The sequence below is a fragment of the Barbus barbus genome (assembly GCF_936440315.1).
Source record: "Barbus barbus genome assembly, chromosome: 40".
Taxonomy (NCBI): Eukaryota; Metazoa; Chordata; class Actinopteri; order Cypriniformes; family Cyprinidae; genus Barbus; species Barbus barbus.
In genome coordinates this window covers 1299172-1326780 of record NC_136718.1, presented here as the reverse complement: position 1 = coordinate 1326780, position 27609 = coordinate 1299172, and the positions used below count along the sequence as shown (strand labels likewise).

The following is a 27609-nucleotide window of genomic DNA, read 5'->3' as shown; positions in this document are numbered from 1 at the left end:
AGATCAAGATAGATCAAGGCCTTGCAAAGGTGTAGGTTTGGTTTGGAAGGTGGTGAGGACAGAAATGAATGTATTGTTGGCCTTTTTTGTTTAGCAATTTCACACTGGCAAGAGTATTTTTTTTAAATATCTGCATGATTAGCAATGAGATACTGATTTTATACAACAGTTAATATTCGGTTACATTTTTTGTCAGTACTGTTTTTGCTCAATTTTGCCAACAATTTAAAGAAAGCCACAGCAGAACGTTTTTAAACAAATCAAGTGAACATTCATAAAGATTTTACTTGCTTAGTTTCTCTCGGTTGAATGAATGACACACTCGTTAAGACCATCACCTACTGGCAGTTTTAGCTATTTAAAGTATCATTTTATTTAAAAAATATTTCAATATTAATTTTTAAACCCATTAATGCCCATTTAAAACCCAATTAATCTTATAGCATTTTTTTAATGCAATTCATCCATGCCACCTCTGAATAGTCTGTAAAAATATACTTAAACACCACTTCAGATGAAGCTTTTGATACATTTAAACTATACCCAAGTTTGTAATTCTGTTGAATCCAACATACATGTTTTTCCACACATGCGGTATATATAGCATGTGTTTACGTGTGACCTTCTACATATGCTCAGTAAGTTGCTGCATGGATCCTTTACAACCAAAGTGAAATTTTAAAGTTACAGTAAGCCATTAAAACCACAAAACAAGTTAAGATGAATTCAAACAAGACATTCATGTGTAATCAAATATTACTGGGAAGCAAAGTTTATTTTCCAAGAGAAAATTACTTAAAACTTAACATACTAAAAAGGACAAATACAGCCAATACAAAAGTGGTGTTAAAACCTTTACCAATCAACAAAAACCAATCAGTTACCTGCAGGTCTTAGTTATTACATAACCTCTACTGTGAAGTTTTACATTCTAAAGCTTCAAAGCCAATTATGCTGAGTTAAAAATGTTAGAAAAGTCAGACTAATCTAGTTTCAATAGATTCATCAAAATTACATGATTGCCAAAAAGCACTAAACAAAAAAACATTTTGACCCAAGCAAAAAAAAAAAAAGCACAAATCATAACGAACTATTTTCATATCTAGCAAGAGACTGTGATACGTAAATACAGAGAACATAGAAAAGCCAAGCTGAACTTTGAAAACTACAAAACAAAACAGACAAATGTTTCTAGGTATGTGAGTACTGTCTCATTCATTGGGATTGGGGTTGGCATCAGGATACTGGGAGAGGTCAAAGGTCAGGACTTTACTGATGACGCAGTCTCCTTGCTGTCGAGGAAGGGCAGACGATGAGTGACATGCATAGTAAGTCAAGTCATTTTTATTCATACAGCACTTTAACAATGCATACTGTTTCATAGAGCTTTACAGAATCCCATACTGTTCGTGTTTAGAACTTCTTAAGAGCTTTTAGTTCACATTAAGCAGTTTTGAAGTGGTGACAGTTAAGGTTGGGTATCGAAAGCTACCAGTGTCTGTTTTACATTATAATCCTATGAAGTAAACAGTGTTTTCAAAAAAGTCCTGAGCGCTTTTTAAACCGCTACCGCCGGTGTCTTTTCAATTTGAAAAACTTTTCTGGAAAAAAAAGCCCTGCGTCAAGCGCCTTTTTGACAGCTGACCAATGACAAGCAAGTGGCGAGTCGTTTCCATCATAAAACAACAAGAAAAAAGGAGAAGATAACCGGTAGATAGATCGTACTAGTTTCAGAGCACAAGGAGTTGTTTGATATTAGCACAAAACTCTATCTAGTCTAAAATATGCCACAAACCGTGCGTCACCCAACCGGAGTTTCCTTCCCTGTATAATGTCACGCACCCACAAACGTTGTTGTGAGCTGACGTTACCCTCCCCGTTAACTTCAAAAGACAACGCAAGAGCCAACCTCTTTCTCAACATTTCTGCAGCACACAGCGCTAGGCTACCGTTTCAGCTGCTGTTTTAGCAACAAAATACACCCTCGGCTGCTATTTGTAACTAAAACGCTGCCAGATTTTTATTTTACAAAAAAAGCGCTCAACTTTTTCTTGTCAAAAAAGACGCCAAGTGTGAACATGCCCTAAGACGTGTGCATTTCGATCAGGGCTGGGCGATATATAGAACACGATGACGCATCTCGTCAGTAAAGCCGGTTCCGTGATTAGCGGTAAATATCCATCACCTGCTTTCAAAAGGAGCCACATTTAATACACAGAGCGGTAGTTCACTGACAAGCTATGCAATACCGCGTTCATTAGCGCAGATGACTCGCCTTCGATAATGAACGCGATATTGCGTAGCTTTAACTATTCCTGCGTTTGCATTTTAATGTGTTTTTAAATTGATTTAACAGAACGGAAAGAACTTTGTCTTGTTTGCGTGCAGCGCACACAAAGAGCGAGCACAGAGAACAGCGGCTTCGGGGCAGATTCCCGGTTTGTGTCCGTTCCCAAACCGTTCTGTGCATTTCCACTGCAGAAAAGGTTGTTCTGGGCCGGAACGGACTTCTTTCATGTTTATCGACCAGTATGCAGAACAGTATGTCAGTATATCATAAACACAGCCGTTTTTGTCTTAAAGTCCTCTTGTAGTCAAAAATGTTATCCCTTAAAACTCATTTTGATCATCAAAATTACCCATTTAAAATAAAACAGCTTAAAACAGCTTGAATGTAACACCCTTGCCTCATTTACTAATACTGTAAAGCTGCTTTGACTATGTATTGTATAAAGCGCAAAAAACAAAAAAAGTTGAATTTATGTAAAATAGTTGTCAACTGAAGTTAGCCATAATATTAAGAAATCTGTATGTGGTTTCTCAATTGCAAGATTTAGTGTATATCTAATCCAGAATTATTGTTAGGTGATGTGCATCACTGCAAAGTCTTTTTTTTTGGTCATACCGCCCACCCCTAAGCAGTTTGATTGAGAAGTTGATTTGAAGTCATGCCACAATATTATATAATATATATATATAAAAGCTCAGTAATGAACACAATATAAGTGAGAATCGTACCTCTGGATAGACTCCGATCAGGGAGTCTGCTTTAGTGTAAAACTCCTCTTTGAGGGAGATCACTATGGCCTGGAAGTTCTGCACCGACTGATCCTTGATGTAGTTTGCAACCTACACAACACACATAAGGGTTAGTGAAGGATGAAGGGTTATAACAAGATACAATATGATCTATAACAAGCGTATACTAGTTTAATCGTGTTTTGTCTACTGATCTGTTTAAATATAAAAAAAAGGGTCATCCAATAATTCCTATCAGCCATATGCATTTCAGTCTACACTGCACCACAAAGGTTTAACATTAAAAATTAATTGTTTTTGGGAAATGGAAATATGCGGATACTTTTTAATTTATGACACTTACAGAGTATACAAAAGTTATGTATATAAAAATACAAAAAAAGAAAAGAAAAGGAAAAGAATCTCTAATTTAAACAAACAGCACAAGCGCTCGCTTGTATTGCTTTGCTTTTTGGCATGAGATTGTGACTTTATACACAACCTACATATTTATTATTACTTACGACTGCTGCATTTCCCATTACTGTATCTTTTTCAATCTTAATGCCTACATAAACATTACTTAAAGTAAAATTAAGACAATTGCAATTCGAAGAATGTCTGACAATTACTTGTCAAAAGACAACTTGATTTTACAAACCTGAATAACCATCTCATTATTAAAAAGGCCATTTAAAGGACATTTAAAAAGATCAATTAAAAAGAATGTTGAGTTCAAATGTTTACAACTGCAGACCCTCATAAATATTCAAGAAATCAATCACCAAATCAATGCACTTGAATTATCAGGGTAATACTTCAGTGGACTGAATTGATCTCATGTTTGAAAATAATCTCAAATAAGTGAGAGCATAATGAAGTGCACATTTAGATGCACATGAAACAAAGATCTACAGCATTACACGTGTGTTCCCTGCTCCACATGGATATAGAGTGAAGCACCGCAAAATAGCCTGGAAAAGTCGCATCTGCACACCATTTAACATTACAATAGTAGTTACAACTAGGGCTGCAACTAACGATTATTTTGATAATCGATTAGTTGGCCGATTATTCTTTCGATTAATCGATTAATCGGATTAAAAAAATATTGACCAAAAAAAAACACTATTCCACATTCTGCCCAATGTCCTTCAAACAAACGTGACAACTGAATGCTATGAAAACATACAGTGCTTAATTTATTAGACCACTTATCATAATAAAGAGAAAACATATTTTAGAAATTTGTCAAAAATTTGTTTAAATTTAAAAATGTTATTGTCATTTATTGGACATAATAATAAAAAATGGCCTCATAACAGCTTGCATTCTTGCTGGTATTGTTTATGTACTTTTTGACTGCAATTGGGTATCGCGAAAAAAAATACTCAAATAAATGCTCTGGTTTTCTTTCATAGATAACAGCAATAATGATATTATAGCATTAAAAATAGCCTACTACTGTTACTAAAGAGCTTACACATATTGGAGTACTAACCAGTACAGAAAGCCGAAAAATGATTTTGGTTATCACCAATACTGTTACTTTAGAGCAGCAGTGGCACAAACCTTACATAAACACATTGTTAAAAAACTTACATAAATTTGTTAAGCATTGTAAAAATTGAATATAGTTTAAACCTCTATTAAAAATTAAAATAATAAAGATAATAATAAAGACGAATAAAAACACAAACTCAGTGTTAACCAACAGGTAAGAGTAATGTTCTGCAGGAACCACTTTGATCACAGTCACCTCGTCATTTCTTTATCCTGTAAAAGGCCGTTATGGAGCGTCTCATGTTTATATTCAGACAGACAATTACAGGCTGTTATCCCTTTAAAGTTCCTACTCTCATAAAATATTCGCACTGCATGTTGACTTTTAAACCTTAAATTAACTTTCAACAACAGATAATTCAGCACAATGGATATGTTTGCGCTGAAAAGCCTATTAATTGTCTCCCTCTCTACGGTGTTCTGTCCGTCTGACGCGCGTGCGCGCGCCCGCCGCGCCGGCGCTCATTCGGTATTTTAAACTTAACACAGACTGTCAGGACGGACCTTTATGCAAAAATGGAAATGCTCGCGTGAATTTGTGGCATTTATAGATAAGGATATGACCGTAAACTGAACGTTTTTGCGCTGAGGACGCACACGCATCTGTCAAAGCGCCTGACAGGGCAAGCCATTACTCTTATGCATTAACTTAAAGCTTAAAATAAAGAATTATCATGTTTTGGGCAGCTTGGATCACGTGCTTCTCCGGCAGAATCTCATTCTGTTTCCTCCACTATTTTTAGATGCATTTTGTCTATAGAAATGCATTATTCAGTGCCGTAATTTGACTAACCAGCTGAAGTTGGACGTGCACTGTGGGCAGACCCGATTAATCGATAATGAGAATCGTTGTCGATGATTTTCATAATCGATAATAATCGATTTTATCGATTAGTTGTTGCAGCCCTAGTTACAACAGAAATTTGGTTTTCTTTTTCCCCAAAACCACAAAGTTTTGTTGTAGTCGTGAGTGTACACAAAAAAAAAGACACTTAACAGTAACAGTATTTTTAAGAGTATTTTGCACTGATCTTAAAAAAACCGAGCTGGTATCGCCGGCGATACAGCTGGCCTCAGAGGTTTAATGTGCCATTTTTGCTGCCTTGATTACTAAGCAGCAGCAATACAATACCTTAAATGTTCATCATACTGCAGATGCAATATCTGACATGTATACACTCCATGACTGTGTGTGTGTGTGACAGTTTCTGGTAAAAACCTTGGTGTGAAACAAACCTTGCCAATGTTGGTATTGTCCAGGGCTGCGTCAATCTCATCCAGCACAAAGAAGGGAGCAGGCTTATAGCTGTAGAGGTAAAGATATTTTGTCAGGTACTGTCTGATGAAGTATTAGGGTAAATATGTGCTGTACATACCTGTGAATGGCAAACAGTAAGGCAAGAGCCGCCACAGTCTTTTCTCCTCCAGACAGGTTGTCCATGGGCCTGAAACGTTTGCCTGGGGCTACACAGTTATAGTTGATACCATCCAGATATGGCTCCTCTGGGTTCTCAGGCCCCAGAAACGCCTGGCAAAAAACACAAACATGAACACCAGTGGAAAAAATGACTCGTCTTAGTGTCTATGAGATGATTTAAGTCATTTTCAGGTATTTTCTTTATCAAGTTAGTCATTGCATTCAAGAGACCACATTACAGAAAGAAATACAAGTTTACAAAAGCACAAGAGCCCTTTATACACATAGGTTGTGAGTATATCATTCAATGTGGATGTAGACTTACTTTTGTTTGTTTCATACACAAAAACATACTTGTTTTGCTGTCACTGTTTGTGGGTCTAAAACCTTTGCTTGCAAGTTGCAAATTTTGAATGCAAGTGAAGCTACATCTCAATGGAAGACCTGTTATTATACCACTTGCGCTCAGAACATTTGCTTTAACACACTCACTAGTACATGGCCTGAGGAAATTCAAAGTTAGACCAGATTTCACCAACCCTTGAGCAGTGCACATTGATCAATATAAATAGCCGCTTTTTTGCTTTCTGCCCATTTAGGTCCTGCCTTTTTATACGCAGAGTAATGCCCTAAACAATCTCAAGTTTTAACATGTTTCTTAAATTCAAAATGGGGATTTCATTAGACCATTTGACTGCATAAAACTCCCATAATAGATTGAACATCCTTAAACATGACAGAGAAATGGGGATTCACTCATGAAGCGTTGTCATGTAAGATTTTGGCAGCATGCATGAGTAGCAAAGCCCAGTGATCACAAATAAGATGGAGCAGACACGATTGAATGAATGTGTTATTCTTTTAAAATATCAATAACATATCAGGTCTCATTCTAGTGCACAGACACAGCTTCACTTGCATTTAAAACGATTCAACTCGAGCAAAATCTGCAAAATGACAGTACAGTTTAGCATACGCACAATGTGTTCTGTTTTGCTAAGACATATAAAGATGTGCTTGCATTGGAAAGTGGTTTGGGTAACACTATTTCACAGCATCCTTGTTACATTTACTAACTGTAGTGATTACAGTAATTATGCATAATTACCAAGCCCTATCGTTACCACAAAAGTAGGTACATATTTATATTACTCAGTACTAGGGCTGAAATTGTTAGTCCAAAAAAAAACAAAAAAAAAAAACACTGTCAACAAATATATTTTTGTTGTATAATAGATGTTTGATATTACATGACCTAATGTAAGAGCCTGCAATAATGAGGTTTGACCAGTGTGTCATCGTAGCACAAGACTAATTCAGCCCTCCATTCAATCCAATAGGAGACACACTTACAGAGGTGTCAACAAAGCCGTTAGAGTGTGGGAAAGTTTTACAAATCTTCAAATAAAAATATGCTTAGGGGTAAAAAAGAGGTTTGATAACCACAAGCAGAGGTTTACTATTAGTGGACATCCCGATGCTACTGAGAGTGACGTTTAGATGAATGGGTAAATGTGTGCTGCTCACAGCCGCTGAGAAAACAGCAGTTCAGAAAGCATCTGATCATAGCAATGTGGATATGTTTGCACAAGCTCTGCAATCAGGACTCAGTAGTCACATTTCTGTATATAATCACTTATGCAATAGATTGATTTAAAGTAAGCAGCTTTACCGTATTAAACATGAAAATACAGTGTCACTTTTAGTAAGAATTACAACTTATTCTTCTGCTATAAAGCGGCTCTAAATTTATATGAATATGTATAACTCAATATTTCAACAAATTGCAAGAGCAAAGCCTACTGATTAATCAGTGAAATTCAGAACAACGTTTAGTTGATCGTTTTAGTATTCGTTAGATTAATCAATTATCAAAATAATCAATTGGTGCAGCCCTACTCAGCATTTAAATCTATAACTGCACTGTAACAAGGGCTCCTTAAAATAGTGGAACCATGGTTTTTTTTTCAAATACTTATTGTAATTAAAAACAACACGTTCTATTTGCATATTTCTATTTTTTCTTTCTTTTCTTTTTAATTCTGCTCTCAAACCTATTATGTTTGATTGCATAAAAAAGAAAAAAGTAACTCCACAGATTGCTGTGTCAAGAGTGCTTGTGCTTATCAATGCACTCAAAGAGATGTTTTCCCCCGAAGCAAATAACTTACATTTTGTAGTTATATTTTATCTGTAAATTATTTGCTTATTATTTGTGCCACCTCAATGTCAAGGCAAGTATTTTCATTATGCATACTGCCTGTTCTAACAGGTAAGGTGCTGCCATTAGAACTGAGAACTTTGTTTGCGGCTATCCATAATTTAGTAGACTATATAATAAGAATCATACAGTAAACAAAGGTGAAATTCAAAGAAGAGAATAATTTTTGTGTGTGCAAAGGTATTGGTTTAAAGAGACAGTTCACCCAAAAATCTAAATTCTGTCATCATTACTCTCCCTCAAGTAGATCCACACCTGTATGAATGTCTTTGTTCTGCTGAACACAAAAGGAAGATATTCTGAAGAATGTGGGAAACAGAGCAGTTACAGAGTTTGTAACCAGGCTGTTTTGGGGCACTATTGACTTCCATAGTAGGGAAAAAAAAAATACTATGGAAGTCAATGGTGCCCCAAAACAGCCTGGTTACAAATTTTTTTCTAAATATCTTCCTTTGTGTTCGGCAGAACAAAGAAATTTATACAGGTTTGGAACTAATTAAGGGTGAGTAAATGATGACAATTTTCATTTTTGGGGGAACTATCCCTTTAAGGCTGTGTAGTGGTTAAGTGCTTGTGGAAGAAGTGTGTCCTTAGCAACTTTTTTAAAGTTGTGATTGTTTGTTGACGTGCCATTGTTTAAGTACCTGAGCACTGCTGTTGCGGGACAGAGCTTTATATATCTCATCGATGTTGGTGGCCACAGACTCAAAGCACGCGTTGAAACGGTCAAATCTCTCCTTCTTTATCTGTTCAAATGCCTGCTTGGCTTTCTTCGCCCTCTTCCTGGCAGCTTCAAACTCTATCATGTTCAAACATACAAAAAAGATAGTAAATGCATGTTAGGAATACTGCAAACAAGGTTCCTACCCATTTTCCATTTTAAAATTCCATACTTTTCCAGACTCAAATTTCCAAACCTCTCAGTAGATTTTTGGACTATATTGATCATAAATGGTTAATAGAGCATTATTTTCAGCTTTATATTTGGTAAATAGTATATTTTCATGTTCTCAGGGTTTTTGTCATTTATTTTCTCGAAAAGTGACAACCTACAGAGTCCCTAAACTAAAATAAAAAATAATAATAATAAAAAAATATCGACTTTTACATGCACACAAGAAACTCTTTTGTGCCCTCAAGAAACCCATTTAGTTTATGCATCACTGTGAATAAAACGAGAGCATGGATGCACATGATTAACAGAGATCTACTTGCTCAAAATTTGGCTTTTTTTGTTGTATTACAACACAGACAAGCTGAGCGAGACAGAGGGAAGAAGTCCCACTCTGCAAGGCTTAACTGTTTAAAGGGATACCCAAAAATGAAAACTGTACATGTCTTAATTCGATTTGTGCTTACATCGAGTATGACTTTAGCCAGATTAAGGTAATCAAGAATCTCTGTTTCCATGATAGATTCTTAATCAGAGTATTGTCTTATAATTGTGTTAAAATCTGAATATTGTTGTCCATGTAAATGTACTCCGTGATGGGACGGTAAGTTTTGCAACGAGATCTCACAAGAAATCTCAAAACTCCAACAGATGCATTCTACATTCTCCAGTGTTTATGTTTGTTCTTTCGAGGTTGACGAGACCGGCATTCATAAGAACACAAGTTTGTTTTTTGCATTCTTAGAACTGACAGACAGATGTATTTAAACTGCAGTCTTTTGTGCTTTATCACCGTAACAGCAGTTTTACTTTTATTAGGATCAATTTAACAGCATAAACTCGGAATGACTGACCGTCACTGGTCTCCTGAAATTTGTCTCGAACACTTTCTAGTTTCTCCATGGCTTTCATGTTGGGAGCACTGATCCTCTGCAGGATGCTCTGCTGCTCATTGAGTCTCTGTTGTAATGTGTTCATCTCCGCCTTGATCTCCTCCTCTGACAGCGAGTCCTGCAAAGCATCAGTCACATCACAATCTCAACACACCATAACACTCATGATAGTGTAAAAACAGTAGTGTAGGGATGCACGATATTATCGGACTGATATCGAAATCGGCCGATAATGACTTTAAATGTAAATATCGGCATCGGCCTGACATGCAAAATTATGCCGATATGTCTTGCCGATAAGGGGAAGGGGTTAACTCGCATGTGGTCAGGGTGTGCTAGCGATTAGATCACGTCAGCAATGTGGCTCATTCTTGAAGCAAAGTTTTGTCTGAATGATGAATAGATTGACTGTTTTGGATCGCTGCATGAAGGCATGTACAGAAAGACGCGTTCGGTGTGGGATAGAGTAAACAGTTATAGCACAAGCAGGGGCAGCAGTGACAGCCTCCCCCAGGTCCTAATGCCCGTTCGGTAAGTAGTTTTAATAGTAGGGGCGCAGTTGGCCTACTTCTAATTAAATTAAAAGTAAAATAGCCTACACAAATAACATTTAGACTGTGTTTCTGATTAAATAAAGCAGTAATTGATGTAATAAAATAAGTATGTTTTGATTTAATGGTCAGAAGCTATAGCTTACATGAAAAAAAAAAAAAAATCACAAACATGACACTTGTAAATTAAATAATTTTATATATACTGATTTATTCATTAATGTGTAACGTTTTATTTTTTAAACAAATCATGAGCTCTAAAAGATTTTCAGAATTTTTACAACTCTTTTGTTTTAGACCATCTACAAATGTTAAATCTTAAAATAAAATATTAGGGTTAACACTGCATCTTTCTGGGGGAAAAAATGCAGCGATTGATATAGTTGATTTATATTTATTTTCAAAGCTTCAATGTACGGTTAAAAAAACCTTTATTATTTTTTATTTAATTCTAATAAATAAGTTCTTGTTAAAAACTAACCAAAATTAATAATATTTTGCTTATAATTTCTGCACAGGAGAGACTTGGTGTTGTTTCCAAACAAAAGGAAATATATCGGTATCGGCATCGATATCGGCCAAAATGAGTTGAAAAATATCAGCATATCAAATATCGGCAGAATTCCAATATCGTGCATCCCTACAGTAGTGTAATGATAGTGTAAAGATGCAAGCGTTGATGTACTTTTAGGTCCTCTGACAAGCTGCTGTAGTCAATCTCGATAAGAGCTTCCTTGGCTAGGACAGTGCTAGATGTCTTCTGACTGCTGCTGAGGCTCTCCTCAGCCTGAGAACTGCCCTACAGCACAAACACAAGCAAGATGTTCGGTGGGCTTATGCAATACACTGGTAAGAAGCTTTAATACACCTACTTGTTCTTTAACAGGATTATTTTTCACTTTGTAGAATGAAGCTTTATTTTAAAATACTTTTATGTCATGAAAACTGTGGAAAATGTGGAACATTACAAGAATGAGAATTATGTAGGGAAAAAAACAAAAAACATGAATCTTTATATTTGAAATTGTTTCTTTGGGTTATATTTTTTTTAACAGTAATGAAGTTCCAGTTCATTCTGAACATTTATTGACTTGGGGTTCTTCTTTGTCTACTCCACATAAGGCACAAGGTATTTTTTTTTTTAAGTTCACATTTTACATAAATCACAGAGTATCTAACACAACTAATTTCAAGCATACACTTCTACATGAAAATTCGGTTGCACTTTATGTTACAGTACATGTACTTGCATGTAATTAACTAAGAAGTACAGGTATTATAAGGTAACTGCATGAGGTAAGTACATAGTATGTTCATGAGGAACAGGACTGTACAATAAAGTGCTACTCAAAAATCTTTTAAGATCATAACAACACAAATTGATTGATCAAGTTCATTATTGAGAGTTTATTTTGTCATGGATTAGCCTGGCACACACCTCTTCCTGGCTGATGTCATCCATAGTTCCTGATCGGAGGGGAAGTCTGATGTCCTGCATCTTACAAGCCTGCAGAAGATTGTGTCTGTCACTGCGTTTTTGCTCCAGCTTGGTCTCAATGGCAGTCACCTCCTTCTGCAGCTGCGTCAACTCCCTAGAAAAACACAAACGTTTTTCCTTACATCATCATACCCATTTTCTTGAAAACATCTATGCATGTTTGTTTTTTGTTTCTTTGTGTTTAACGCTATTCCAGCTTCTGGGGCTATTTTCATGGCGAGAAATATTATGGCTGACTTACAGTATCTCACAGAAGTGAGTACACCCCTCACATTTTTGTAAATATTTTATTATATCTTTTCATGTGACAACACTGAAGAAATGACACTTAGCTACAATATAAAGTAGTGAGTGTACAGCTTGTATAACAGTGTAAATGTACTGTCCCCTCAAAATAACTCAACACACAGTCATTAATGTCTAAACCGCTGGCCACAAAAGTGAGTACACCCCTAAGTGAAATTGTCCAAATTGGGCCCAAAGTGTCAATATTTTGTGTGGCCACCATTATTTTCCAGCACTGCCTTAACCCTCTTGGGCATGGAGTTCACCAGAGCTTCACAGCTTCACTGGAGTCCTCTTCCACTCCTCCATGACGACATCACGGAGCTGGTGGATGTTAGAGACTTTGCGCTCCTCCACCTTCCGCTTGAGGATGCCCCACAGATGCTCAATAGGGTTTAGCTCTGGAGACATGCTTGTCCAGTCCATCACCTTCACCTTCAGCCTCTTTAGCAAGGCAGTGGTCGTCTTGGAGTCGTTATCATGTTGGAATACTGCCCTGCGGCCCAGTCTCTGCTTCAGTATGTCACAGTACATGTTGGCATTCATGGTTCCCTCAATGAACTGTAGCTCCCCAGTGCCAGCAGCACTCATGCAGCCCCAGACCATGACACTCCCACCACCATGTTTGACTGTAGGCAAGACACACTTGTCTTTGTACTCCTCACCTGGTTGCCGCCACACACGCGTGACACCATCTGAACCAAATAAGTTTATCTTGGTCTCATCAGACCACAGAACATGGTTCCAGTAATCCATGTCCATAGTCTGCTTGTCTTCAGCAAAATATTTGCGGGCTTTCTTGTGCATCATCTTTAGAAGAGGCTTCTTTCTGGGACAACCAGGCAGACCAATTTGATTCAGTGTGCGGCGTATGGTCTGAGCACTGACAGGCTCTGACGCTGAGCACGTGCACTCAACTTCTTTGGTCGACCATGGCGAGGCCTGTTCTGAGTGGAACCTGTCCTGTTGAACCACTGTATGGTCTTGGCCACTGTGCTGCAGCTCAGTTTCAGGGTCTTGGCAATCTTCTTATAGCCTACGCCATCTTTATGTAGAACAACAATTATTTTTTTCAGATCCTCAGAGAGTTCTTTGCCATGAGGTGCCATGTTGAACTTCCAGTGACCAGTATGAGAGAGTGAGAGCGATAACACCAAATTTAACACACCTGCTCCCCATTCACACCTGAGACCTTGTAACACTAACAAGTCACATGACACCGGGGAGAGAAAATGGCTAATTGGGCCCAATTTGGACATTTTCACTTAGGGGTGTACTCATTTCTGTGGCCAGCAGTTTAGACATTAATGGCTGTGTGTGGAGTTATTTTGAGGGGACAGCAAATTTAAACTGTTATACAAGCTGTACACTCACTACTTTACATTGTAGCAAAGTGTCATTTCTTCAGTGTTGTCACATGAAAAGTTATAATAAAATAGTTACAAAAATGTGAGGGGTGTACTTACTTTTGTGAGATATTGTATATCATGTTATCATTTTATTTTTGCTAGAAAATCCAAAACTGTATTTGGCTTAACTCTTCAAAAGAGTTAACTGAATAAAAACCAGCACAATCTAATAAAACATGCTTAATGGATCATCTATGCATGTCTAGAATAAAAGTGAAAGGGCTCACTTGTTGGCACCCCCCAGTTTCTTGCGGATCTCCTCCATTTCATGATTTTTATCATTAACCTCAGATTTCTTGGCCAGGTGCTGGTTTTTCAGATCCTGCAGCTGTGCCATGGTTTCATCAATGATCTTCATGTTCCTTTGCTCTTCCTGTTGGGAAATATTAAATTAATTAGATACAATGAAATCAAACATCATTTCCATGCTTAAAGGAGTATCATTATGCGAGTATCTGAATGTTCTCTACCTTCTTGAGTCTCTCTATCTCATTCTCATCTTTCTTGACCGTTTGTTCCCACATGATCACCTTCTCCTGGTCTTCCTTCAGCTGGTTCTTCTCATAGTCCAGCTGGATAGCCAGACGTGTCTTCTGAGTCTCAAATTCCAGGCTACCAGAGAGTTTGAGGAAAGGATTTAGATACATCAACTATTTGTATCTGAGGGAGATCTACAACTGTTAAGTACTGCCCACAAATTTTGATTGATTTAGATGTAAAAAATAATTTAATAAAGTTAAAAATTAAAAAAAGAAATAAAACATTCAGCTGCATTATAGTGATGGAAATTTGGGTGGAAAATGTGCAAAAATATGTATATTTTTGAAATGCACAAAAAAATATTTTCAAAGATCAATGATTTTTTTCAATGATCTCACCGTTTCTTTGCAATCTCATTCTGTCTCTTGACTTTTTCTTCTTCAAATTCACGAATGTTACGAACTCCAATCTCTTTACAGAACTCTATAAACACCTCATCCTCCACCTGGAATAAAAGACAAACACCAACAAGACTGAAGACAGGAGATAAATTAACCATGGGAAAGTTGTTTTTAGATAACCGCACTGTGTCCTACCAGGTTCATGCGGTCTTTCAGGTCTTTCATATCTCTCTCTCGTGACTGGACGATTCTCTTAATGTCATTAATGCGTGGAGCGAAGTTAGCAAGTTCACTCTCCAGCTTGGACTTTTCCTGAAATCACCCCAATAACAAAATGTGACAAATATCTCTACTGTAGTAAGTCACTTCTGATGAGAAAAGAAAACAAACAGAAAAACAGAATAGTTCTGACTCCAGTTTTCGACTGGATGGGCCATTCAAAGCTGCTATAAAATGCCGTTAAGTACACACCTGTGGCCAAACACCAGGTAAACTTAATATTAATGTGTTAAGTGGCAATGCAGCTTCACAACCGTAAATGGTTTGTAATTAGGAGAATAAACTATTACATCACAAAATAATGTTTTTTGATTATTATTATTATTATTGAACATCAGTGTCTTATTTTATCCACTTTTTATAAAAGCAATAAGCAGCATTTTTCTGGCAGCAGTTTGGAACAACACAAGCTGAATAAGTGGTGGGTACCTGCATGTTAAGGGACAGGTGTCTGGTCTTGGTTTGCTCCAGATCACTCTGAGAGTATTTGAGTCTCATCTGCAAACCATGAGCTTGAGACTGCACCTGACGCAGCTCTGCCTCCTTTCTCTTTGCCTTCATTTGCTCCTGATATTCACACACAAACACTCAATCCAGTCAGTCAACGGCAAATCTCCTTTCCCACATCGCATTAAACATTCAGAATTACATACTTTGAGCTCATCTGTGAGCTTTTCCTTTCTGTCTTTCAGTTTATCAACAGCTTTCTCATCCCAGCGCCGAGCTTTGGCCTTCAGATCACTGGCACCTCCGGAGATCACTCCAGACTTCTGGAATAATGTCCCATCCAGAGCCACAGTCTAAAAACAACAACAACACATGACCCAGAACCAATAAACTACCAAATACAAACCAAACAAAACATTTTTGAAAAAAGTGAGTAATGCCTAAGAAAGATTCATCAAACACCCTAGAAACCCAAAACATTATTATGGAGTAGTCACTGTGGTGTTACAGGCCTTGGACGGCACATCTATGGACTCTTTGTAGTCCAGTCACCAACAATCTAATGCACTCAAAACCCATCCAATAGCTGGATTTTTGACATAACACAATTTTTTCCCTTTGTACCTTGTGTCTGTATGGTCCTCCAAAGGCAATCCTGCGAGCATCCTCCACATTTTCACAGACCAGGGCATTTCCACAGGCATATTGCAGGGCTTTCTTAATATGTGGCGGTTCGTATCGAATCACATCAATCACCAATTTAGCACCACGCAGCTCACGCAGTTTCTCATCTGTGGGCTTGACCTGTTGAGGACATTATAATACATGAGCCAGCTTGCTCAAGCACAACATTCAGTGAAATAAAAATCCAGTGACACCACCTCCAGGTAGTCCAGGGGCAGGAAGGTCTCGGGTTCCCCACGCTGCTCTTTAATGTACTGGATACAGTCACGACCGGTCTTCTCAGAGTCCACAATGATGGCATCCATGTTTTTGCCCAGAACTTTAGTAACGGCAATCTGAAATTTCTTCTGTGTGGGCTGGCACAGGTCAATCAGTCTCCCGTACTGGAAAATGAGATGACCATATGTGAGCATACAGCTATATAATGCCAGTCATAAGGGTAAATTTACTTTTTATTTTATTTTTAAAAATAAAAAAAGGGTAAACACCTGAAAGCTGAGTAAATAAGCTTTCCATGGATGTATGGTTTGTTATGATCGGACAATATTTGTCTGAGATACAACTATCTGAAAATCTGGAATCTGAGGGTGCAAAAAAATCTAAATACTGAGAAAATCACCTTTAAAGTTGTTCAAATGAAGTTCTTAGCAATGCATATTACTAATCAAAAAATACGTTTTGATATATTTACAGTAGGAAATTTATAAAATATCTTCATGGAACATGATCTATACTTAATATCCTAATGATTTTTGGCATAAAAGAAAAATCTATAATTTTGACCCATACAATGTTATTTTTGGCTATTGCTACAAATATACCCCAGTGACTTCAGACTGGTTTTGTGCTCCAGGGTCACATATATGCAATGACACTGTGAACAGTAAGAAGTCGCTTCTCACCACTGATCCAGGATACAGCCTCTTGATGCTCTCCAGAATCTCAGCCTTGCGCTGCTGTCTGCTGTTCTCCTGTCTGTCGATACGAGCATCACCCAGCTGCTCCATCACCTGCATGAAATATAGCATAGAGTTGAGCAAATGTGAGCTTTATTTCCATTGAATAACCCTTCATTTCTTTCCTCTAAAAGTTTTTCTGCACTCGTGACAGTTTCCATCAGTTACAGAGTGATTAATGCACATCTCTTCAAAAGTGTCTTAATTTGAATGAACCATGAAGTGCAATATATATATATTTATAATTTTTTTCATTAAAGAGGCCCCTCCTGCCCACCCAAACCTCAGATTTGTTGATATAGGCAGGATTTATTCATGCAAGTACAGTTTATTTTGTCCATTGTTTTCTCAAAGTATTTGAGGAAAAAAATGGTAACAAATCACTCCCTCCATTTAAAACACCCGAGAGGCACACCATTTGGTTTACTCTGGAGACTGTGAGCTAAACCACAGTCTCACAATGATATGACTGCATACTTGACAATGTATATGATGAAGTATTTTAGCGCTTGCCTTTCTGAACTCTTACCTGGTTCAGCTCAGTATTGATCTCATCTATTCTTCGTTTGGCCAGTTCCACCTCTTCTGTGAGCTCCTCCTCCATCCTCTTCTGCTCGTCCAGAGACTGTCTGGAAACAGGAGAAAAGGAGAAATGACACAAACAATAACAGCTGTTGGCCAAATCAGATGTGGCTTTGTGAAGTGTTTGTACCTGCTGGTGGTGATGTAGTCCTCCAGCTTCTCAATGCGCTTTTGGTTCTCCTCGATCTCTCTGATCTTCTGCTTGATCTTGGCCTATCGATAACCACAATCACAACAAATCAAGCTGCTGTGTTTTGTTTATTTCCACTGTATCAATTAAGCCCACAGAAACTCTTTGCACCTCTGTTTCTATTTTCTTCCTCTCCTCCAGGTCCAGACGATCCTGGTCAGCTTTTTGGTCTCTGTTGAATTTCTCTAGCTCCTGAGCCAGTGTAGCAGCTCGCTTGCTCGCCTCCTCCTTCAGACGGTGATATGCCTTAACCTAAACACAAACAAAGACAACAGTCATATTTAACTTAGCATTCTTAATGGTGCTGTCAAACGATTAAATCGCATCCAAAACAAAAGTTTTTGTTTACATAATATATGTATTGTGTATATTTATTGTTACACACATACCACGTATATTCTGAAAACATTTTTTACCTTTATACATTTATATATTCATATTATATTTTATATTACATATCAATATATTTAATATATAAACAACATTTGTCTTAAATATATACATGCATGTGTTTGTATATTTATTATGTATATATAAATACACAGTATACACATTATGCAAACAAAAACTTTTTTTTTAGATGAGATTAATCGTTTGACAGCACTAATTCTTAACAGCAAAGACTTAAAGAAGCTGTTATTAAAATCTGTTCAGGAGGCCTTTACTGATTGTGCACTTATATTTGTGTGGCTTAATCTTTAAAATAAGCTAATTACTGGCAGGATTAAACGGGTTATTTTCCCACTAATATTAAAGTTAAATGGTACAAGTGACAAACATTTGTTTTCACACTAAATTTCCTTTTATGAAAGCACATGAAATGTTTTTCATAAAGTCTTGAAATGAACAATATGAGGTGAAGAAACTGCAGACAACAGAAAACTGTAGCACATAATCAAAGGCAGTTGGCAAACTCTGTACACAACTCTGTCGCATCACAGCGGTCTAACAAAATTCACTTGCACAGGCAATAAATGTGTTGCATTTTTCAGTATAGAACCCTCAGCCATCTGTACCTGGTTCTCTTCCAGCTGTAGATCTTGTCCCTGACTTTGAGCCTCCTCCTCCATTCGCTCCTCAAACTCCTGTCTGGCCATTTCCACCGAGCCCTGTTCACGGTCTAGCTCATCCATGTCTGCCTTGCGTTTTTTGTAGCACTTCTGGGCATTCTGCAGTGATTTACGGGCAGCCTCCAGTTTCTTGATCTTGTGAGAGGTGTTCTCCTTGGCTTTAATGTACAGAGGCCTCTTCTGATTAAGCTCTGCATCCTTCTCCCTGTCAACATGTCAGACAAAATTAATTACTAGCTATTAGCTGGGCTCCAATCATATATTATCAGATGTGATCAATTAGAGAATAATTTTCATCCTCTTAGCCTGCCCTGATCAATTCTGCAAGAGCTCAGGGCTCTACGTTACGGTTTGTCTTTTAAGCTATTTTTATTTATAGTTTTCAGGGCATATTAGAATTTAAGCATGCTCTGCTTGGTCAGGTGATGACTATAATCTGCCAATAATCAAAAGATGTGGGACTACATTTACATTTAGTAATTTAGCAGACGCTTTTATCCAAAGCGACTTACAAATGAGGACAATGGAAGCAATCAAAATCAACAAAAGAACAATGATATGCAAGTGCTATAACAAGTCTCAGTTAGCTTAATGTAGTACAAGTAGCTAGGTATTTTTTTTTTTATTATATAATAAAAAGAAAACAGAATAGAAAAAGAATAGAGCAAGCTAGTGTTACAGACCTTTTTTGCTTTTGTTAATAGTATAATAAATAAAAAGAAAAGAAATAGAATACAAAAAGAATAGAGAAGCTAGAGTTTGTTTGTTACAAGCAGTTAGTAAATGAGTAGAGTCTAAAAGAGAAGTTTTTTTTAGGAATAGAATTAGAATAGAGAGTGCTAGAGTGTTAGAGGATCAAATAAAGATGGAAAAGATGGGTTTTTAGCTGATTCCTGAAGATGCTGCTGGGATTGAGTTGGGCAGGTCCAGGAGGGAACATTTAATTTAAAAGTCTGTGAAAGTGATTTTGTGCCTCTTTGGGACTACTTCAAGACTTCAGCAAAGACAAATATGCAACGTAAAATAAATATATCAAATAGTAAATTTAAAAATTAGGGATGCAGTAAAATAATGATAACCAAGAAGGAATTCAGTATCAGTTAACTTGTTTAGTATGGTGGATAACCAAACATTCATGATATCCTAGAGTGCAATCAAATTATCTTCAGCCAAGGAATCAAAGGCATTTTGTGTCTAGCCCTTATGGTTCAAACGGTATTAGCTTAAACGTGAGTGCAACTTTAAGCTGTTGTTTTGAATTACAGACTCCACATTTGCTGTGGTTACTGTTAAGACTCCTCAATCTGTGAGCCAAATTTCATACTTTTCCAGCAAACGGTTCCATGGACTGCCTTGGCTAAAGACAGTCATTGTTTGTTTGCCATAAAAACACAATTAATTGACAACCATTTGACCCTCTGTTTCAGACTCACTTGATCTCTTTCTCAATCATCTGCTGGTCTCTCATCATCTTGCCCAGCTCTTTCTTCTTCTCTTTCAGCTCCTCCTCCACACGGTCCATGTGTTTTCTGTCCTTATTAATCTCTTTGTTGCGGTGGGCCAGCTCTCGGTTCAGTTTCTCAATCTCTGATTCATTGTGGTACAGTTTAAAGAGCTGTAACTGTACATGAGCACGCACCACCTCATCTTTAAGCCGTTGGTAGCGCTCCGCCTGGGCATAACACATGGAGAACCCAGCTAAGATTAGGAACTTATAATTGCATGTGTGCCTTCGGGGTTTTCAACACCCAAATAAATCTATTACTACATTAATGAAAGAATAATTTACTAGTATGACTACATTAGGAGCCCACCTCTTCTTTCTCTTGCTTGGCTTCCTTCCGCTCAGCAGCGATGTTTTTCTTGCGATGGTAGTTAAACTGCGTGTCCTCCTCAGCCTTAACCATTTCTTTCTTGCATCTCTCATACTCTTGAGCAAGCTCTCCAGAACGAGAAATCTCTTCAAACAGAGCAGTTCTCTCTTTGGGGTTCTTCATGGCAATTGACTCGACAGCACCCTGGGGGGTAAAAAAATAAAGATTTTAATGAAAAATAATCATGTGTTTTATGTTACATTCAATCGTGAGTTCATATTTACGGTCATGTTATTCACAGAAATGTTTGCAAAAAAATCGCTAAAGTTTCCTAATGTCATATCATTACTGACTGCACGATAGTGTCACACCATTTTCATGTCTGATCAGGGCGATAACCACCATAGACATCGAGGGGCTAGCTACCCCAATAATGAGAAATCTCTAAAGCTTTTTCTCAAATATTGAGAGAGAGAGACCAGAAAAAAACCTTGGGAGAAACCAGGCTCAGTCGGGGGGCAGTTCTCCTCTGGCCAGGAGATTATTGTTTAATTATTGTTTTAATTAAAATTTTAAATGTATTATATTTCTATTTTTATATTGTTGCAATTCTAACAATAATAGTATTTTGTAGTTCGGTATTTGAATATAAAGAATTGAAACTGAAAACATTAAATACTTTTGTGATCTATTTCCATTTCTTATTTTCAAAAGAGAAATACTGTCATGGATGTTTACAAGCAGTGGTCACCTTTTAAGGACTTTTGTTTGTTGTTTGTTTATTATTATTTTGTGCTGTATTGTTGGTTACTGTGTCATTTCTGTTTCAAAAGCCAGCTATAAATAACAATAACATCTAAAGAGTGTTCATGTAATTTTATACATTTGTAATGTTGGGAAATGAATAAATGCATAATAATCGTCATAATCGTAAAACCGTGATTATTCCTCAGACAATAATCGTACCAGCAAAATCTATATTCATTGCATCCCTATGTGTGTGTGTGTTTTTGTGTCAGTAAGGAGAGCATTAAAAGAGAACGGTAATTAAAGTCTCTAATGCACACCAGTGTAGGTGTGTTTATTGTAGGAGCTAGACGATGTATGATCACGTGTGACGGTATAGTAGTGGTGTGTCCCAATTCTTAGGGGAATATTTTCACCCCTACCCCTTGGCACTCCGTTTCAAGGGGAAGGGGTATAAAATAGAATTGGGATTGGGCCATATATAGGCCTATTTTTCCATCTAAGCAAATGCATATACAATATTTGTAACTTGAAGGAGGAATGATAGAGCGTTCTCACCCGATACGGTTTAATCATATTTGGGTCTGTTTTGAGTATGCAGTTCACATGACAAGGTTCAAGTTTTCTGTGATTATTTAGACCAGGGTTCCTCAAATCTTTCCCTGGAGGGCCAATCTGCTGCAGAGTTTAGCTCCAGCCCTGATCAAACTCACCTACCTGTGATTTTCTAATGATCCTGAAGACTCTGATTAGCAGCTCAGGTGTGTTTGATTAGGGTTAGAGCTAAACTCTGCAGGGGTGGGCCAGATTTGAGGATGCCTGGTTTAGAACCACCCAAAAGTGCAGAACATTCTGACTTTGTGAAACGGAATTATCTATTAATCTTACATTTCTTTAATCTTACAATTGCCTGATTTGTTAATATTTAAAGGAAAGCTCGCCATGGGCCATCACAGACTAGGAAATTAATGAAAAAACAATATTTTATACTTCATAAAGCCATATTTGTTTTTAATTCAATAATTACTGAAGCTTATGCCTACGGTTACAATCAAAGCACAAGTCCTATAAATGTCAACCTCCCACACCATTATCTGACCGGCACATTTTATAGCATATCATTTCTGTTCCACTAGCCTGATCAAACAGAACTGCTTGCCAAACAAACAGATAATCAATTCAGTTTGGTGAACAGAAATTACAATTTACCTTTGAAAATTGAAATATGACAGAAGCATCTCTAATTACCTGAAAGACAAGGAAGTTTCTGGCCTTGATGAGGATTCCCAGTTTCTCCAGTTCCTCACTGTATTCAGACAGACCCACCACTTTATTATTGATGCGGTACTCTGATGAGGAACCTACACAAGACATAAACAGAAAGCACGAAAATGAATGATTATTAAGAGACAAGAGAGCATTCTGAGCACTGCATTCTACGGCTGCACAATTAAACAGAAAATCATCTACTCCCGTGGTCTCAAATTACCTACTTGTAGCATGTTTTTGAATCAACTGAACATTGCAGTCAATCACAGACATGTCAACTGTGTGTAGAGCTATGCTATTATTTTAATTTCAGTTTTGATTTTGACTTCCAATGATTATGAAAACATGATAATCGAGATAAACTGTGCCGCTTTCTGTTTCTTTCCTTTAAAATCATAATGCTTCCAAAGTGTGTGAAGTACCTATGATGATTCTGGAAAATGAAAGCTCCTGTCCATTGTCCTGCTGGTACATCATGGTTACAAATGCTCTGTTAGCTGCAGGTTTACCCACTGGAGCTCCATGAATCAAATCCTTCAATGTCTTTACACGCAAGTTACTGGTCTTCTCTGCCAGAACAAAGCTGATGGCATCCATGAGATTTGATTTGCCTAGGAACAAAAAGTTTGCATTAAACAAAAAAAAAATCTCAAAAAGCTTAGAATGCAAAATACAACACTATTACAGACGGATGTAATTCAGCACAGAATAAAAAATATACATATTCTTGAATTACTCTCAAATCATGCTGGAAAATGATCATTTTAAGATCTTTGCTTTTAACATTGTGATGTGGCTGCTACTATTAAGGGGTGTAACGATACAAGTCATGGTTCACTATGTTTTTGGTACAAGAGAGGGAACAACATGCATAGGTGCACTTTCACTGCATCAGCCGCAAAATGTAAAATCCACAAACCAATCGATCACAAGCAAACAGGTAATACAAATTCAGCGCACAGAATACAACGTCATGCTAAAATGAATTAAAGCGAAACTAAACGGCACTGGACTCACAAGCCTCTCTCATTCCACATCCAAATGTTTCCATTTTTGCCATGTGACATTTGGTTGCTAAACTATTATCTATGATGTAAACAAGGCTTTGTACTTCACTTGAGTTCAAATATCCACGTAAAACATCACCCTTCGCATGCGCAATAAATGCTTGTTTCAGCGCTGCAAGCTGATTTTACAAGTGGACCTTGTAATGTAACAATGCAATGTACATTTATGTTTGGTTGACTGCATTTTAGTTTGATTAATGGCTGAAATGTCAAGTTAGTAATGCTGAAATGTTGTGTGTGTGCGTGTGAGGCACCTGCGTGATCACCAATCAGTTAAATAATAATAAAACAAGTTATAGAAAACAAATCAAATGCATTAAGAGTGTCACAAAAACTAAAGTGGCCTATACTTGTCGCCCTGTTTTTTTCTTTTGTTAATCTGTTAATTAAGAGAAATATATTTTGTGTAGCCATATTTATTTTATACACTATCATTTCTGTTTTTCTCCATTCACAGAAGCGCTGCAGGTGCGTGATACGACGATGTGTGATTTCTCACGGTCTGTTTATGCTGCTATTTGCCCATAAAGCTAAAGCCCTGAAAGGAAAAAAAAGCTTTGTTTGTTGATTTAGGAAAATAATCTAAATGAACAAAATGCTGTCATTATACATTTCTCCGAAATTCTCTGTGCTGCACGCAAGTTCAGGCCAACTCAAAAACTTGCGTACACGAGCTCAGACGTGAGATTTGATCGTAGCCACCGCTCACGTCCATATTGAGAAATTCCACGTTTTGCGTAGAAACGACCGTACGCCCAAATTTCGGTTGTACGTTTGTTTCGTACATGAGGCCCAATCTGATTTGGTGAAATCTACCCCAGGTGTGCATAGAGTGTTGAATCACAGTTAACTGAAGCAGAATATAAATAAAGCTCACTTTATGCAACAATGCTACATAGGATCTCGGTTGAAAATTAGGGATTTGGGACAGGTAAAGATTTCTTCCCTGAGGATTCTTACAAATTTCTTTGCCTTGCTATCTTTAATGACTAGAAGGCGTTAAGTTTTTACCAAGTGGGAATGGCCCCATTAGGTCAATCTCCAGTGTGTCCCAGTTCCCCTGTGTGCTTTGCAATCATCCGCTGGGTTTGGTGTTTTCAGGTTTGTATTTTTGACAGATGTCACAGCATTTGATGTACTTCCAGACAGCTATCTACCAGGCTACATCAACAGCCTCCGCAGAACCTTAAGCATCCCTAGATGTCCTCCCAGTGGACTGTCTTTAGTACTAGACTAGTGCAGAAATCCTTGTATTAATGACTGAGGTACAACTAATTGGATTTTTTTCCTGTTATTCCTCAAGCATCCATGTCCATGAAGCATGTCAGCACTCTTTCCCCTTCAGCTGATTGTTGGGTGAGAATGGCCTCACTTGCATCTGTATGCACCTGGATGGCTGGTTGAGGTCAAGCTGCACCAGGACAGATGGGTTTTACAGTGCTCATTTGATGGCATCCATGCTGGCATTTGAGGGTTCATTCCTCTTTTCTTCTTTAGCCGGTTTAACTGAGTGATAAAGTCTGCAAAAAGGAAATTTGTGACACCAACCGACCAGACCAAGAAAACATTGCAGGCCTTTGAGGTCGTTGGGTGGAGGATACTCTGCCATGGCATGGGTCTTCTTTGAGTCTCCAATCCTTTGTCTAAGACTATGGGGCCAATAATTTGCAGCTGCCGGTTTGAAGAAGTTACATTTCTTCATGCTCAGTGTGAGATTGGCTTGGGTAATTCAGATGTTCAATGTTGTTCAGAAGACAACTGGAAAGCGGCCTGATCTTCTGCATTTAAAGGAACATGCAACAAAACGACTTGCTGTAAACAGAGCCTTCTTTGGCAGGGTAAAAAGGGTGTTGTTTTACACTACCATTGAGAAATTGAAACCAAAGTATGTTATAGACTTTTCATTAAGACCCTAAATAATCATATCAAACTGTGGAAAATGGGCATCCGATGAGCCCTTTAACAATGCAGCTGCTTCACAGAGATAAACATCTTCTTCTGCTAACCTTTGTTGCTGTAGTCAACATCGCCATTTAGCATTTTGGTTGTGAACTAACAGAACGACACACAAACACAGACACAAGACAGACAACAAAGCCTGCGCTGTGCATTAACAGAAGCTGCACTCCAATTGGCTATATGATGCTTTGTTATCATTGCCAAAACAGACCATCCATACGATTTGTTAGAACTAAGATTAATCACGGTACAAACGCAGATCACACAGAGAGTGAAGAACAACAGACCTAGGTTAAAAATATAGATTTCTCGATTTTAATCGATTTCCATTTTGATTAATTGATATCGATTGAAAAATTTTAAAAAAGACAGTATAATTACACAGCAGATACATTTTTGCTTTTGTTTACAGTGCTGCTCATTTTTATTGTTTGCTTGTTTGATTTTGGTATTAAACTTGGTGACATTTTTTGTTTTGCTCTTACATTCCCAGGACATTAACAATACCATAATAATGACGATAACCGTGACGATTTTAGTCACAATAATTGTGATATGACATTTTCATACCATCTGATCTTATTTAAAGGCACACTATGTAACTTTTGGTGCTCTAGCAGTTAATAAACAAAACTGTTTGCATCTTGGAAGAATAGTGCAGCCGGAGTAACGTCTCTCTGTTTATGGATATGACGAGTCATGGGCTATTCTGCAGCGGGCATCGTCCCGAGTTTGAATATAACCACTTATTATAGGTGTAAAATACATTTTATTTATCGGCGCCTTACATGACACTCGAGGTCACCTTACATGCAAAAATAAATACATCAAATAAACAAAACAGTAACAAGCAACAATAAAATTATGTTGATTACATTTAAGAATTTGAATACAAACAAACATTTTAAACTTACCTGGCTCTTATTCGAATTAAAGTTAAATATCGAATATTAATAAGTGCGTTATTGTGTCGTTATTATGATTAAAAGTTAAAAGTGTTATTATTATAAGCGAACACGCTTACCTGATCCATTCGGCCCAATAATCGCTGTAAACTTGTGGAAAGGCCCGATTATCTGTCTGCCTTTGTAAGACTTAAAGTTTTCTATCTCTATTAACTTTAAGTAGCCCATGATGAATATTTATTCCGACGAGTTTGATAAAAATTAAATCGTCAAAATGTTCAGTCCGTCGACAGCTAACGTTAGCATGAAAAAACAGAGCGGGCTAACATTAATCTTAACTCGGAGCACGACAAAGACAGACTAATATTTCTCTAGAACAGCCTGCACTTCAAAGCATAAAAATCTAATTAAACTATTAATATATAATTGTGTTTTCGTTATAAGTAAAACAAGCAGACATTAGTAACCTGCTACAGCGCGCGCGCGCGATAGCTGTTCCATAAACACTACACATATCGCGAGATGTCGTCTTCTTCTTCTGTGTGTGTGTGTGTGTGTGTGTGTGTGTGTGTGTGTGTGTGTGTGTGTGTGTGTGGTTTTTTTTTTTTTTTTTGGCGGATCGCATACCGACTTTTTAGGTGTATTCCGCCTCCAACTGTACTGGAGTGTGAAGTGACTTCCATCTCTATTATGTCTATGGTGACTTCAGTCTAAGCGTATGTGTTTTTCAGAATCAGAAAGAGTTTGCACACACGAGGAATTTGTCTTGGTGTTATGAGCTTCCAGTACAGAAAGTACAAACATAGTGCAGACAACATATAATTAAGGTAATAAAGAACACTAACAATGAAGAGAATAGACAATAATTAAGAATAACAATAGTAATAAAGAATAAAAATATACAGAAAAGAGACATGCCCATAGACAGAACTGTGAATGTGCATGTGTCCTATGTACAGATGAAGGTTTGATGGGTTATTTACAGATGTACAGTACCGGGGGGTCAGTGGGG

The 27609-nt window shown here is 37.4% G+C and overlaps 1 protein-coding gene across 1 annotated transcript; it reads right to left on the bottom strand.

The window, feature by feature from the left end:
• Window positions 1-743: 743 nt before the first annotated feature.
• Window positions 744-27149, bottom strand: LOC306859967 (structural maintenance of chromosomes protein 1A-like). Its single transcript, XM_079401425.1, has 26 exons — window positions 26717-27149; window positions 23089-23277; window positions 22646-22758; window positions 20651-20854; window positions 20270-20508; window positions 18783-19041; window positions 17878-18018; window positions 17707-17789; window positions 17524-17623; window positions 16941-17048; window positions 16236-16421; window positions 15979-16158; window positions 15561-15707; window positions 15337-15474; window positions 14824-14940; window positions 14626-14732; window positions 14218-14359; window positions 13975-14120; window positions 11994-12147; window positions 11241-11354; window positions 9966-10122; window positions 8864-9018; window positions 5958-6109; window positions 5818-5887; window positions 3019-3129; window positions 744-1292 (listed from the first exon to the last, which is right to left on the bottom strand). The coding sequence occupies exons 1-26, from the start codon at window positions 26823-26825 to the stop codon at window positions 1212-1214; spliced, it is 3702 nt and encodes a 1233-aa protein (XP_079257551.1). The 5' UTR covers window positions 26826-27149; the 3' UTR covers window positions 744-1211.
• Between the last annotated feature and the right edge of the window lie 460 nt (window positions 27150-27609).